We start from the raw sequence: 13,255 nt of genomic DNA, 5'->3' as shown, positions 1-13,255 counted from the left end.
CAAAGTCTTTTTGTGGTCTTTTATGGTACCGTGCCTGTTTCAGCTGATTCCTTTAATACTATGATTTGGGGGGGTTTTTTTGATTCTGCCATTGAATTTTTGTGGGACACATCCATAAAATGCAGGGCAACCTTGTGCAAAACTCTCTGAACTAGCTGCAAGTCCCCGTTGTGCAGGGCTGTACAGATGTAGGGACTTGGGACCAAAAATAGCACAGCCACAGTCTCTAGTTCCCCTTGGCAGCCTGGGCTCTGCACAAATGCCTGTGCTGCTTCCTGGCTTAGGGAGGCTCCTGTGAGCTGGCTCCGTCCTCTGATCTCTCCAGTTCCAGAGCTGGTGCAAATGGAGGTGGCTGAGGTGGGCGGGAGCTTAATGCACGTAAGGGTTTTGTTTTTAAGTAACACTTAAAATCTTGGGAAAAAATAAAAGCCTGTCTTGCGTAGAACTGATGTTTTGAAGAGCTGGTCTGCAAGAATCATCCCCAGGGACAGGACTTGGGGCACAGGACTTTCGACATGTCAGACAAAGGCGCTGTCAGGCACATCTGCTGCAGGAGGTGACACGTGATGCAGCAGTCTTGGGAAAGTTTAATCTTCCCCTTAATGACAGGCCTGGGGAGCGAGGCACTAAAAAGTACCCTTTGTTCCTTGCTCTTAGCACAGGGCTTTGTTTCTCAAGCCTTTAAAAATAAATTAGACTCTAGATCTGTGAATTTGTGCTGTCACGGCAAAGGCTGGAAACACGACTCGGTGGCCTCGATTCCGCCTTTGATTTAGTCGTTCAGAGGAGATCGGGGCAAACTTTGAAACAAACGCCGGCTTTTTGTGTGAAATGCTGTGTGTTTCATGCACGAGCAGGATTGCACAAGTGGGAGAGGGTGACTGTCAGTAAGGCTCAGTCTGGTCACCCTTAATAGTTTTTCTGTTTTCCTCCATCTGTGACTTTGCTGGCTGGGGCTGATGTGTTTGTAGTCATTATTCAGGAAAGGCGAGCTGAGTGATGTTAGCAAGCTGTTTGTGGTGTGGGCTGAGCGTTCAATAAATTCCAGTTCCTCCTCTGCTATTCCAAAAGCTCCGCATCCATCATGCTGATTTCTAGCAGGGCGACCAGGCTCTGTCAGTGACTCAAGCAGGAGCTCTGGCCTTCGCTGTGAAGCCTTGGGATGTAAATGAACAGAAGCCTTTTGGTGAGAAATGAGGTGGGAGGTGTCTTAGGTTTCCAGCAAGGGAGTTGGATTTCCAGTAATAGCAAACACCCACGGTTTCCTAAAATTGAAATTTGGGCCAGAATTTGGTTTTGCTGCCTTTTAAGTCTGCATTTTCCACTGTTACATTAAGAAAACATTTTAGTTTGCTTGAGAGTCCCTGTTTTATTTTGTCCATCTGGGAGAAAACCCAGAGGATTATATGCATATTATGGGCTTTTTACTGAAAAGAGAAGTTACATCTGAAACTAATTTTGAAGGAGGAAAAATTCAAATCTCCAAGAAATCATGGTGCTTTTCCTGGTAAAGAAGGAGACTGGACTCACTTCAGTCAGGCCATGGGAGCAGGTGATTCCCCTGCTGTTTTGGCTTCATAGAATCACAGAATGCTTTGGGTTGGAAGAGTCCTTAAAGCTCATCTTGTTCCACCCCCTTGCCGTGGGCAGGGACACCTTCCACTATCTCAGGTTGCTCAGAGCTCAGCCTGGCCTTGAAGACTTCCATGAAAACCTGGTTTAGGGTTGTGGCCCCAGATGCACAGAGTAGAGACCAGACCTTGACTAGCCAGGCATCTTCCTCTAAGAAGGAAGAGGTTGTTATCCAACATCATTACTTTTCCTTCTTGGAAAGTACCAACCTATTTAAACATAATCTCGGAGCATCTTTTGAGTTGACCCATAAAGTTCTAAGCAATGCTGATCATTGTCCCTCTTGCCACATGTGCCTGGGTCAGGCTGTGCCACACACATGTGGCTCCTCATTTACATTATTGCAGCAAGAGGGAGCTGGTAAGTGGGAGTAAGATGTGCTGCTGCTCGGCTCGTTGAGCTGTGAGCATCAATCCTGCTGCAGTTCCTCCTATCCCTGAACTAACACAACAGTCTATCACAGAGCACTTAATGATTAAAAACCCCCTGAAACCAGAAGACAAATCCTACAGTGTTCTTCAGGCATGTTTGTCCTGCAAGATCAGATTAATCGACTTAAAATCCACACTTGCCAAGAGTGCAACTTCTCAGCTATCCTCCCTTTGCCCTGCCTTGGAGTTAAAGCTTTCAGGCTTCCCCTTTGAACCAGAGAAAACTAAATGTCAGTGGCAAACATGTCATGGCTTGGTCATAAATTCATAGTTTTCATTGTTTTATTGGTGGCTTTGATAATCCATGTTGGTTTTGGGTTTTTTTCCAAACAGATTTGAACGATACAGATCGGGACGTTCAACACAAAACACCAGCAACGGAGTAAGTACCTCACTCCATTTATTATGTCAGCAGCTGCACCATACTAGCTGTAGTAATACCAGTAGTATCACACCTTTTGCCTGTCCAGCTCTGTGCCCTGCCTGTGGTGGCTAATGGTGGGTACCAGGAAAAGAGCATAAGGATGTGACAAACCCCAGGTGATGACTTTTAGCTCAGGAAGTCGCTTCACTAAAACATCTCTGTGTTTACAATCCTTGATGAATTTTGTTCCTCTGTTAACTTTTTTTGATTGCTTTTGAGTCTGTGTGGACTTTAGGAGTTCACAGTGTCCTTACAGTTTCGCTATACATTTTTATATATTTATTTTACATTTATATATAACAAATATTTTGTTTACATTTGATCAAGTCACTTAATGATTTTTGTTTGCTCCACCTAATTCTTCTTCACTGTGTCTTACAATACCACTGTTCAGGTTAATTTTCTTCCTGCCACTCATAATTCTAGGAGCCACTCTCCTCTCCTATTTAAGCAGCCCTTTCCAAGCAAAAGAGTTCTAATTATTCTTTCACTGAAAACTCTTTTGTAGTTGTTTTAGTGTTCAAGGTCTGAGTTCATGATGAATTGTACTTCTATTACATTTTCTATTCTGCATTCTCATAACTATTTCCTCTATTTACTTTGGTTTACCCCTTCTCCTGCAGTGTGATGCAAACTTCAGCACAGGCTCTGCATTGACACTTTAGTCACAAAAACAAAAGAAGTTTTGTTTCTGAAAACAGTTTATACCTAATATGGAAGCAAAGTCAGTTTGATCTGATATTGGTCTGGTGTTAAACACATTAGCTGACTGAAGAGATGTAGATGACCTCCAGGAGAGCTTCCTCCTGTGCTGAGCAGTCAAACTGAGGTTTTTCAGTGTCTGACCCTTTTTATTCTGCATTCACCACTGTAGTATCCAAGAAACTCATCCATTTAGCAGCATGCAAGAGAATAGAGATCTTTATAGGAGGTGCCTGTTATTTTATGGTGTTTAATGCTGCACTGCAACTAGAAATTTCTGGCATGTAACTTCTGTGGGTTTTGTGTCCCAACAGGTACTGAATGAGGTGACAGAGGATAATTTAATAGATTTGGGTCCTGGCTCTCCAGCTGTAGTGAGCCCAATGGTTGGAAACTCAGCACCTCCGTCCTCACTTTCTTCACAGCTTGCAGGGCTTGGTGAGTGCCTGATCTAAATTGTGCTCTCCACTATCTGATTAATGTTGCCATGTAGCCTCTGAAAGGTTTGGGAATATGGCTTACAGCATTAGGAAGGCATTCCCTACTCCCCTGTACTGTGGCAATCTGTAATTGGGAACCAGCCTGGCACAAAGAGAGGGATTTATTAAACTAAGGAGAGAATGAAGGAAAAGGTGAAGATTCTTGTCCATGCTAAAACTTGAACTGCTTTTATTCCTCCTCAGATATAGTTAAAATATGAAATCAGTCTGGTAAATGCTCTTGATTCTCCTTCTGCAAGTATTTGAAACCTTTAGGTGAAGGGTTTTATGAAACTATTGAAGGTTTATGTCAAGCCAAAGATTACTTGACAGGATCACTGCGTTTGACTGAAGGTTCTCCACCTCTTTCAGCACTGCACCAATACCATATCCCTTGGTTTGAAACTGCTGGTTTCACAGTCAGTAACTGAGAGAAAACATTGTGGAGAAAACTACTGTCCATGCCCAAAATTTTGGACCATGTTAGTGACTAGTAAATATCTCAGGATGAGATTGGCAGCAGGTGAACACCAATCCCCAAATGCTGGCTTCTCAATAAGGAGCACTTGCAGAGTGCTACTTCCAGGATAGATAAGTAAAATCTCTACATTTTACTTTCAAGAAATACATGATTAGCAGCCTCCAGCCTTTTTTGGACAGAACTGTGCTCAGTGCTGCAGCTGTTAACTGGATGATGGTGTTTGCATGTGGTTTGCTGTTTCACTGGTTCACTTTTTTTTGCCTCTGGTTGCAGACTTGGGCACAAACAGCGTCAGTGGCACACTCAGCTCTCTCCAGCACAGTAACCCTCGTGATGATTTCGACATGTTTGCACAGACAAGAGGCAGTTCCTTGGCTGAGCAGCGAAAGAAGTGAGTTGGAGTTTGTCTCTAGCATTGAGTCATGGCATTGCTGTTTTCTAAGGGCGTAAATCTGGAACTTCCTGACTTCAGTCCAGTCTGAAAAAGTAGTTTTGTTGTATGTCTTTGTGTTTTTAATACAATCCCTATCTTTTTGGTCATTATTAATATGAGCAAGTGGAGAAGTTCCTGCTGCTGGACAGAGCAGACTGGCTGACTAATGACTTAGTTAATGAGCTCACTGGAAACTTGGAAGTGTACTTGCCTTTACTTCTGCAGATGCCTCCTCTCTAAAGGCTTGTCATCCCATCCACCCATGCTTGAAATACAGGAGCAAAAGGGTCCTTCACCTGAAGGTCATGGATGTACTTCAGTGACTGAATTACTGTCATCGAGGGCTTGGAAACAGAATTACCATCCAGTTAACTCTCCCTTTGGCCCCAGTCAGACTCTCACATGCTATCAATGCAGTGTAGCTTGCCTGGCTGCCATGCTACCCCTAATTTGTTTATATGCATAGGGCTTGCATCCCTAGAGCTGCCAATGTGGCACTTTCAAGGGCACTTAACAGGTCAAATTATTTTAATGTGAAATAAATATGCACTTATTAAGAAATCCTTTGATCCCTGTCAAGGGAGATGCAATAAAAAACACACTCAGGTATTTTTCTTTCATATATTATTTCTTGCCTCCTTCTGATTTCAGATTTTAAAGGATGTACTAGGAGTCAGAATATCGATATCTGGTCTCAAGCTAAGGAATGTTGTTAAATAGTTTATCAAAAACTTACCAGCTCTGGAAAACTTGAGCCAGCAAATTTATTAGGATCTTTTATTTGCAGTTATCAGTGCAGCTATTGGTACTGCCTCAGCTGTGGTATCAGTGCTGAGAAGATATGCTCTAATGTAGAGGGATATGCTACCACTGGAGATTTTGGGCTGGGAGCCCTGATGTACAGTCAGAAAGGAGATGCATTGCAGAGAGATTTAATCGAGGTCCCTCTGTCTCTTGTGCTAAATGAAGCACGAAACTAGTCTTCCCACACGGTACCTAATGGAACAAGGAGCATGGAGCAGTCCGTGATTTCACAAGGGAGGATTGCTCTATCTTCCTTGGATTGTACACTGTATAAACAGAGCAGCAGGGAGGAGTGAAGGCATGAGTGTGACTTGCTGTGGTGTGTAGGTGAGAACTCTGGGTGCTGTGCTCACAGCTTGGGAGAAGCCAACACACTGGAGGAGAGAGGGCTCCTCCTGCTCAGGCAGCTCCTCCCAGGGACTGATTTATGGGCATGTGTTGGCGTCTGCTGCAGCTCGTGTGTGCTGTCTGCTGTGCTCTGAGAAATGATGCTGTTGCCTCTGTCACCTGACTGCTACATGTCCCTCTTGCACTGCAATCGAAGCAGCTTTTAAAAGCTCTGTAAATAGTGCATTTCTTTGTCTGCTTCACTGCAGTTGCATAACTCCACCTGTCTTTGAGTCTCCCTCCGCCTCCCCCCTTGCACACATCAAGGTCAGGCTTCCAAATGTCATCTCCAGAGCTTTGCTAAATGTAATCTGGAATCAGACCTCTTTTCACAGTCTCCTGCTTGCTCTTGGACATGCTTAGAGTGCCTCATAACCTGTTTGCCTGCCTTTCATAATGCTGCTCCTATTCTGTTTGCTTCAAGGTGCTTTCTGAAACTGATGGTCTTTGTACAGAGCACACTCCTCTTTTTGGGGATGCACTCAGTGCACTTAGGTCTTGTTAAAAAAAAAAAAATGTGCTTTCTGATTTCCAGGGGAGTAAATCTGAGTATCCAGTGGCACTTCTCCTATGAGGAAAGGCTGGGAGAATTGGGATTGTTCAGCCTGGAAAAGAGAAGGCATCAGGGTGACCTAATTGCGGCTTTCCAGTACCTGAAGGGAGCCTACAAGAAAGATGGAGAGGGACTATTTACAAGTGACAGGACAAGGGGGAATGGCTTCACACTGACAGAGAGTAGAGTTAGATTAGATAGTAGAAGGAAATTCTTCCCTATGATCGAGCTGAGGCACTGGAACAAGTTGCCCAGAGAAGTTGCAGATCTCAGGATGTGTTCAAGGCCAGGTTGGACGGGGCTTGGAGCAACCTGATCTAGTGGAAGGTGTCCCTGCTCATGGCAGGAGGGTGGAACTGGGTGGGTTTTAAGGTCCCTTCCAACCCAGGCCTTTCTGTGATTCCGTGATTCCTCATGGGTGACTGCTGGACTTCCTTCTAGTTCTGTGGTTTCTTCCTTTCTTTCAGTGTGACGTACGAGGATCCACAGGCTGTCAAAGGACTGGCATCTGCCCTGGATGTTCGGAAACAGAACACAGGAGGGGTAGGTCACGGCTCTGTGTTTTGTTATCCATGTGGAATCCAAGCTGTAGGCAGCTGCTTCGACCGAGCTTCTCATTCTGTATTCCAGCAACGTGCTAGCACTGGCTATTTTGAAATTGATATCTGGGAGCAAGTACTTGCTCAGTAATGATCTCTAAAGAGCTGCTGCTTAGCACTCTAGCCTAAAAGACTTCAGAATCATAGTGGGTAAATTCTCCTGTGTCCTTGTAGCTTGTCTAGGGGGTCCAGCTCTTTGGCTGGAATCTCTGCTGGAAAGAATAAGTGGGAATGTCCTGTGAACACTGGTGTGCATTGGTTTTGTTTGGTTTTGCTTATGAAAGTTGATAAAGTCTTAATCTACTAGACTTTGCTCCAAGTGCATGGATACATGAGCAAGTTACAGGGAGAGAAATTATGCAGACTTTTAATGCTTCACTGCCCACCCATGCAGCCTGTTCTGTGTGCCCAGGGCAGGCTCCTGCTCTCTTGTTTTGGCAGAGGAGGCCCATGTGCTGTCACCCTGCAGCAGCCAGCACTAAAAACATGGTTGAGAGAGCTTGGCCAGTTTTGTCTGCATCCCTCAGTGAAGGCAGAAGTGAAAGAGCTTTCAGATCGTTCCTCAACCCCTTCCTACCGCCCTGCTTTTTAAAACTGTCCTGCTCTTTTGTATGCAGCTGTGTGTAAGTTTTGAGAGGTCCGAGCAAGTTCAGACCCTTTCCCAGTCCAATTTTGGGCTGTGCTGACCACTAGGGAGCACGGCAGAGCCAGCATAGCATGGGAGAGCCAGTGCAGCGTGAATTGCCTCCCCATGCCTTGGCTGATCCCGCCCTGGTTCTTTCATGAGATGAAATGGGAGTGCTCTGGGCAGCTGGCATGCCTGGCAGCTTGTGCTCTGAGCCAGGGGGAATTTGTGTTGGGAGCCAGCTGGGGTCAGATCACAGCTGCCTGCCTGGGCCATCCTTTAGTGGGAGCAGGGCCTCAGCCATGATTTCTTACAGAGCATCCCCCCGACCCCACAAATCTAATCTGCTCCTTCCTGTCCCTGCCCTCCTGCAAAAAAGGGTAATTTATAACTGAGGTCAGCCCCGTGACCGGTTTCGAGCTCAGCCCCACAAAAGCTCATGCCAGCAGTACTGAGGGAAAAGGGGAAGCACAGGGAGGCAAGGGCAGAAGTGCATTGAGGGTAGCGGTGAGAGAGGAATTCCTGAATCCAGAGAGACATCCCAAGCCCCCAGTATGGCTGAGCTATTACTGGCAGGACCTGGGGAAGGATTTGAGATTCTGCTCTTTGTTCCTCGCTAACCAAACACAAGGGGCTTGCATTTAGCTGCTGGTCAAGGGGGCTGGATTCCCCTGGTGGCCTCGGGGTCATGTCCTTATTTATTAACACTTTTGTTCCCAGCCAGTTCTGCTTGAGGCACCAGTGCAACGTGTCATTCACACCAGCAGAGCTGCTGCTCTGCCCCAAGTGTTGTCAGTTCAAAGGGCTGTGGATAAGCTCGTCTGATGGTCAAAGTTTTTTGGGTCAAATGCTTTATGGGTTGTGGAACTTGGGGCTCTGAGGTGTTGTAGAGACTTTCAGGCTCTTTTCAAAGTTCATGATGACTGTATCATGTAATCCGAAGAGCTTGTTTTGAAATGCACTCGCTCAGTAATTGGTAAACACTACTTTTTCTCAACTGTTGTGAGGCTTGTGGGTGTCTCTTCTTAAAGGAAACAAAAATTAAACTCTCCTAAATTACCAGCCCCAGCATGTGTAGCAAAAAAACTGGCAGTGCTTTGTAAATGAAAGACAGGCTTTAATTTGGGTAGAGCTAATTTAAGAACAGCTCTAGGGAGGAGCCAGAAGCTTTGCAACACATTCTTCACACACGTCTCGTTCCAGCACAGTTGTCCAGTGGTAGAATTCAGCACATCCCACATTTCTAATGTAGTCATTCTCGGAATGGTCTGTAGAGAGGAGGCTGATCACGTGACATTAGCTGTCTTTTAATGTGATTTAGCAGCTGGAAACAAGATGAGCTAAAAATACACCGTTTTCTTAATATTGCTTTTCCATGTTGGGAATTGCTTTTGTTGCCACAGAGTTGTTGCGTGATCACAACTGGGAGGAGAGGTGTCCAAGAAACAATTCTCTGGTGTTACACGGAGAGTAGATGAAATTGGAGTGATTTCCCCTGTTTATTTTTTTTTCCTCAGGAAATGAGACATAAAAGGTTACAGCTGATTCTCCATTACCTGTGGTAATGGGGACAGGAGGGGTGTCCCATGTGTGCAGGTATCTGGGTGGATGCACACAACACTCCCTGTTGAGCTCGCCCAGTTCTGTCAGGGCTGGTGGGCTGGAACCGCTGCGCTCTGACGGTCCCAAAGAAGCCCCTCCAGAGCTAGAGATGACTCTGCATCCCACCCTGGCTCAGGGAGGAGATGCTGAAGGACGAGAAGCCATCTTAGAGTGTTTGTGGTGCTGTGCCATGCAGTCTGCAGCCTGCTCAGGGGAACTGGATGCATCAGCGCTCCTTTAACCTCTGCGCTCTTCAGGAGGGGCAGTTTGAAAGGCTGCCAGGACACTGCAGCAAACTGCCCTGCCTAACCCTCCACTCAGCACCATCACTAGAGCTGCTGTGCTGTTGGCGTGGGGCAGTCTGTCTGCTGAGGTCAGGGATGTGAGCAGGGCGTGCTGCACCCCACAGCTTCATAAACAAGGGAAACTCCACAGAGCGTGACACGAGAGTTTCCAGTGCACTCTGACTGATTTCAGTAGCTTGTACAGCCTCACTTTTCCTTCTTCTAAGAAGATGACAAACATCAGCCTCACTTCTAGCCAGTGACTGTTTTATTTTATTACTTTTATTTTTAATATCAGCATGAAAGAAGTGCTAAGACCCTGTGAACTGTCTGCAGGAAGTGCAGATTGGAGGGTGAGGTCTGTCCCCCACTGGACAGAGCTGACAGACAGCAGAGAGGAACACAGCTGCTGCCAGAAGCTACCATAGGCTTTGTGTGTATGTGTGTGTGTGTGTGTGAAGTTTTAAATTGTTATATTACTTGATTACGGGTTGTTGCTGTGGTTTCTCTCTTTATGGACCTTTCTGTTCTCAACACAGAGGAGAGGTAAAGGTGGGAACTCAGACATGGAGCCCATAGACAAGTGGCTAATTACACAAGGAATGGTGAGGACTTCACCAGTGAAGCGATTCCTACTGCCCACCCCAGTCCCTGACCTAGAATAACCATCCTCTGTTCACCTCTCGTCCTGCCCTATTGAACCGCTTGAAATCGGACAGTACAAGGAGTTCATTTCCCACCTACATCATTACCTGGGGAAAAGGGAAAGATTTGCACCAATTTCTGGTTTATACAGCACAAAGACCTGTAAACAACTGAATCATTTGTAGGATCCCATGTCACCTTCGGAAGAGGCCTGGGGATCCAAGTGGTTCCTTCTACTGTCTTGATTTATTTATGCAGTATCCACTTTTCGAGGGATAAACACAAGTCTCATGGATCTTATTCATAAAGAGGACACTTGCTATTTGTCTTTAAAGCAGCCTTTTCTGGTAGTGATTAACTTCATGGTCTGGAATAAGCATAGGGAAGTTGTGGGATCATACCTAATTGAATTGATTAATGTAGGGATAGTTCTTTATGAAAGGAAGGGAATGGGAGAACTCCTACCCAGACTTACCTCTTCCACCCCACTGGCATTAAGAATCAGACTCCAAAAGGTACAATAGTGTTTCTGGCTTTAAGGATTTAATTCCTGTGTCTAGTGATGCCAGTGCCCTGATAAAATCGGGCTTCTGAAGATCACTGAACCTGTGCACATTCTGACCTTGTTTGAAGTTGTCCTTCATCAACATGCTTGCAGAGAGAAGTTCAAAGCCTGCATTAGGTGTAGAAGCCAGAGGTAGGGAAAAAATAGCCTCAGCTATGCCTTAAAGCCAAGTTCTAAGACCAGTTTTATACCTTTGGACGATGTAATCCATCACTTTTAAGTGTTTGAGATTAGTACCAATAATGGGACCTAACTGTAGAAAATTCTCCTGAGACAGTCCTGGCTGTAGCCGAGTTCAGAAAGGTGCAGGGAGAATTCCCTTTGGGCTGTGGAGTGCTGGCAGTGCAGTGTGTGGGTCTGGTGTCAGGAGGCCCATGGAGCAGGAATGCCTCACTCCAGAGAGATCCCTGAATGTCCCAGACTAAGCTGCCCAGTGCTACAAAGAGAAACAGCCCAGAGAGTATAAAGCTGAGAAAATCCAGAGTGTGCAATATCAACTCTGTGAAACACTTTGCATTTATTCTTCTGGATTTAGGGCTAATCCAGATTATTTCTCAGGGACATTTTGGCAGTCTGTCCCAAATTTGCATGGCTGGTGCACACCCAGTGATTGGACACGTGTTGTATCTGCCTACCCTTGCAAGCACCCAAAAGCAGTTCCATGCCTGCTCACACACATGGATAAGCCTACTGTGGCTACCTGTCCTTGGGAGCCAGAGTGTCATTTTGGTGCTGTCCAAGACCCAAAGCTCATAAGATGAGAGTGAAAAGCTGTAAAATGAGCAGCAGTATCAGCTTTGCCTGTGATACTGTTGACTGTGGCTCACAGAGGCTCTCGCTGTTCGGTGGCTCTGTTGCAGCCAGGGATGTGCTGTGCCACTGTTAGATGTTCATCCATAATGAATAATCCAGTGATTGAGTTAGTTCCTCTTCTTTGCCTTTCCACTGTTTACAAGAGCGGGGAAGCATGAAATCGGCACCCCTGCTGTTCACACCACTCACACCACTGCTTTATTAAAAAAACAAACAGCATATTCCTTCATTGGCTTGTGGTTATTCAGTCTGGAAAAAGGATACTGCAACATTCATGGAGGCATATGGATTTGGGGAGGGAAGGGGGTCTGGCTGTCCAACCAGCCTGTTACCTTGTTTGTATGCTAAATATGAGAGAGAAATACCTAAAATAAAACTAAACTAATCATTAACTCCATTTCTCTCTTAACTGGCTGTAGTTCTTAACTGTATTTATTAATATGACCTGTAGCATTCGCAATGCCAGTGGATAACTAGAATCCCAGGTATGAACTTGATGTGCCCACTCTGGTAATCTTTTGTACTTCTGAGATGAGGGGGAAAGAGGGGTGAGCTGACACTGCTGTTCCCTGTGCCTGTACAACACTGAGACCACTCAAAGGGAATTCTCCACCTGCCAGAGTGGTTCTCACATCCCTCGTGACCTCATGTTGTTCTGTCCAAACTGTGATACATTGCAGCTTAGGGTTGAGTCCTTCCCACTCCATTTCTGTGCATCCCAGTTCACCACAGGCTTTTGCAGAGGCAGTCTCTGGCTCTACTGTCCCAGTGAATTTGGCAGCGTTGTTCTTGTTTCAGCTTAACCTGTAGCTCAATTCTGCTGGTGAGGTGATGCCAGGACCATGCAGACACAAGCCACACCTTTATCCATTCCAGCTCTGCCTACAAAACTTACACAGGCAAAATGATATCAGCCAGAAAATGTTTCTGGTTCAAACATGATTTAGGGATGGGAGATGAACTGTTCCAGTGCCAGATCTGTCTGCAGTGTGAGGTCAGGGTTTTGCCATGCAGGTATCACGTGGGTCTGTACCAGCAGCTCTTAGGACAGACTTTAGTGCAGGTGGTTCCAGTTCCCTTCTCATGAAATTGGACAGCTATTGAGATTTGCATTAATATGCAATAATATTGCATATATTCCCTTTGTTGGAATAATCTGTCACCCCATTCACATGCCAAGTGGATTATTTGTTATGAAAGTGAGAAGTGGGTGTTGCTTAAGCCACCATGTCAGGACATTAATTGGGACAGTGGCAAGGGAGGGATGAAACTGAACCAAAATTCCCAGAAAGTGGTATGAACTACTCTCAGCATTGTATCCTGACCACCAGCAGCATGCCTGGCTAGAGAGGAGAGCGCTCTCTGTAGTAAAGATATCTGAGCAAAGATTAAATGAAACCTCTGTTAATTAGTAACCAAGTGAGATTCCGCTATGTGCCTTCAAGAGAGAGACAGGATCTGACATGTGGAAATCACTTGGGTAACAGACTGTAGAAATACGTCCTCATCTTGGAGACTGAAGTGCTTGAATTGTGGATACACCAAAAAACAGGCACGAGAAGATCTCATTTGTTCCATGTGGTAGGACCCCTCTCCCTTTTGAAGGCAAGCAGGTGTGTTCCCTTTAGCTGAAGGCCACGTGGGTCTCCTTCCCTGTCCAGCTGTGACGTTTTTCAGAGCGCTGGACAAGGGTGATCCCACACCCCACGTGAGTGAGGTCTGTCACTGTCTGGGCACGCCTGTCAGATCCAGATGGGCTGGTTGTTGTACGGGCACAACAGGCTCTGTTGGGGAAC

The 13,255-nt window shown here is 45.7% G+C and overlaps 1 protein-coding gene across 5 annotated transcripts in view; it reads left to right on the top strand.

Annotated features, from left to right (window-relative positions):
* The window catches only part of TOM1L2 (target of myb1 like 2 membrane trafficking protein), a 56,707-nt gene that overhangs the window by 30,804 nt on the left and 12,648 nt on the right, over positions 1-13,255 (top strand). For 3 of the 5 annotated variants that reach the window (XM_032704493.1, XM_032704492.1, XM_032704497.1), the window contains exons 9-13: positions 2,397-2,445; positions 3,504-3,627; positions 4,423-4,540; positions 6,794-6,869; positions 9,976-10,041. In XM_032704493.1, coding sequence (XP_032560384.1) covers positions 2,397-2,445; positions 3,504-3,627; positions 4,423-4,540; positions 6,794-6,869; positions 9,976-10,041 — 433 coding nt within the window. The remainder of the gene's footprint in view (positions 1-2,396; positions 2,446-3,503; positions 3,628-4,422; positions 4,541-6,793; positions 6,870-9,975; positions 10,042-13,255) is intronic. The other 2 variants (XM_032704495.1, XM_032704494.1) reach the window with 1 other exon arrangement.

Source organism: Chiroxiphia lanceolata, chromosome 16 (assembly GCF_009829145.1).
Source record: "Chiroxiphia lanceolata isolate bChiLan1 chromosome 16, bChiLan1.pri, whole genome shotgun sequence".
Taxonomy (NCBI): domain Eukaryota; kingdom Metazoa; phylum Chordata; class Aves; order Passeriformes; family Pipridae; genus Chiroxiphia; species Chiroxiphia lanceolata.
Note: the sequence above shows the minus strand (reverse complement) of the source record. Positions and strands in the feature narration are given on the sequence as shown.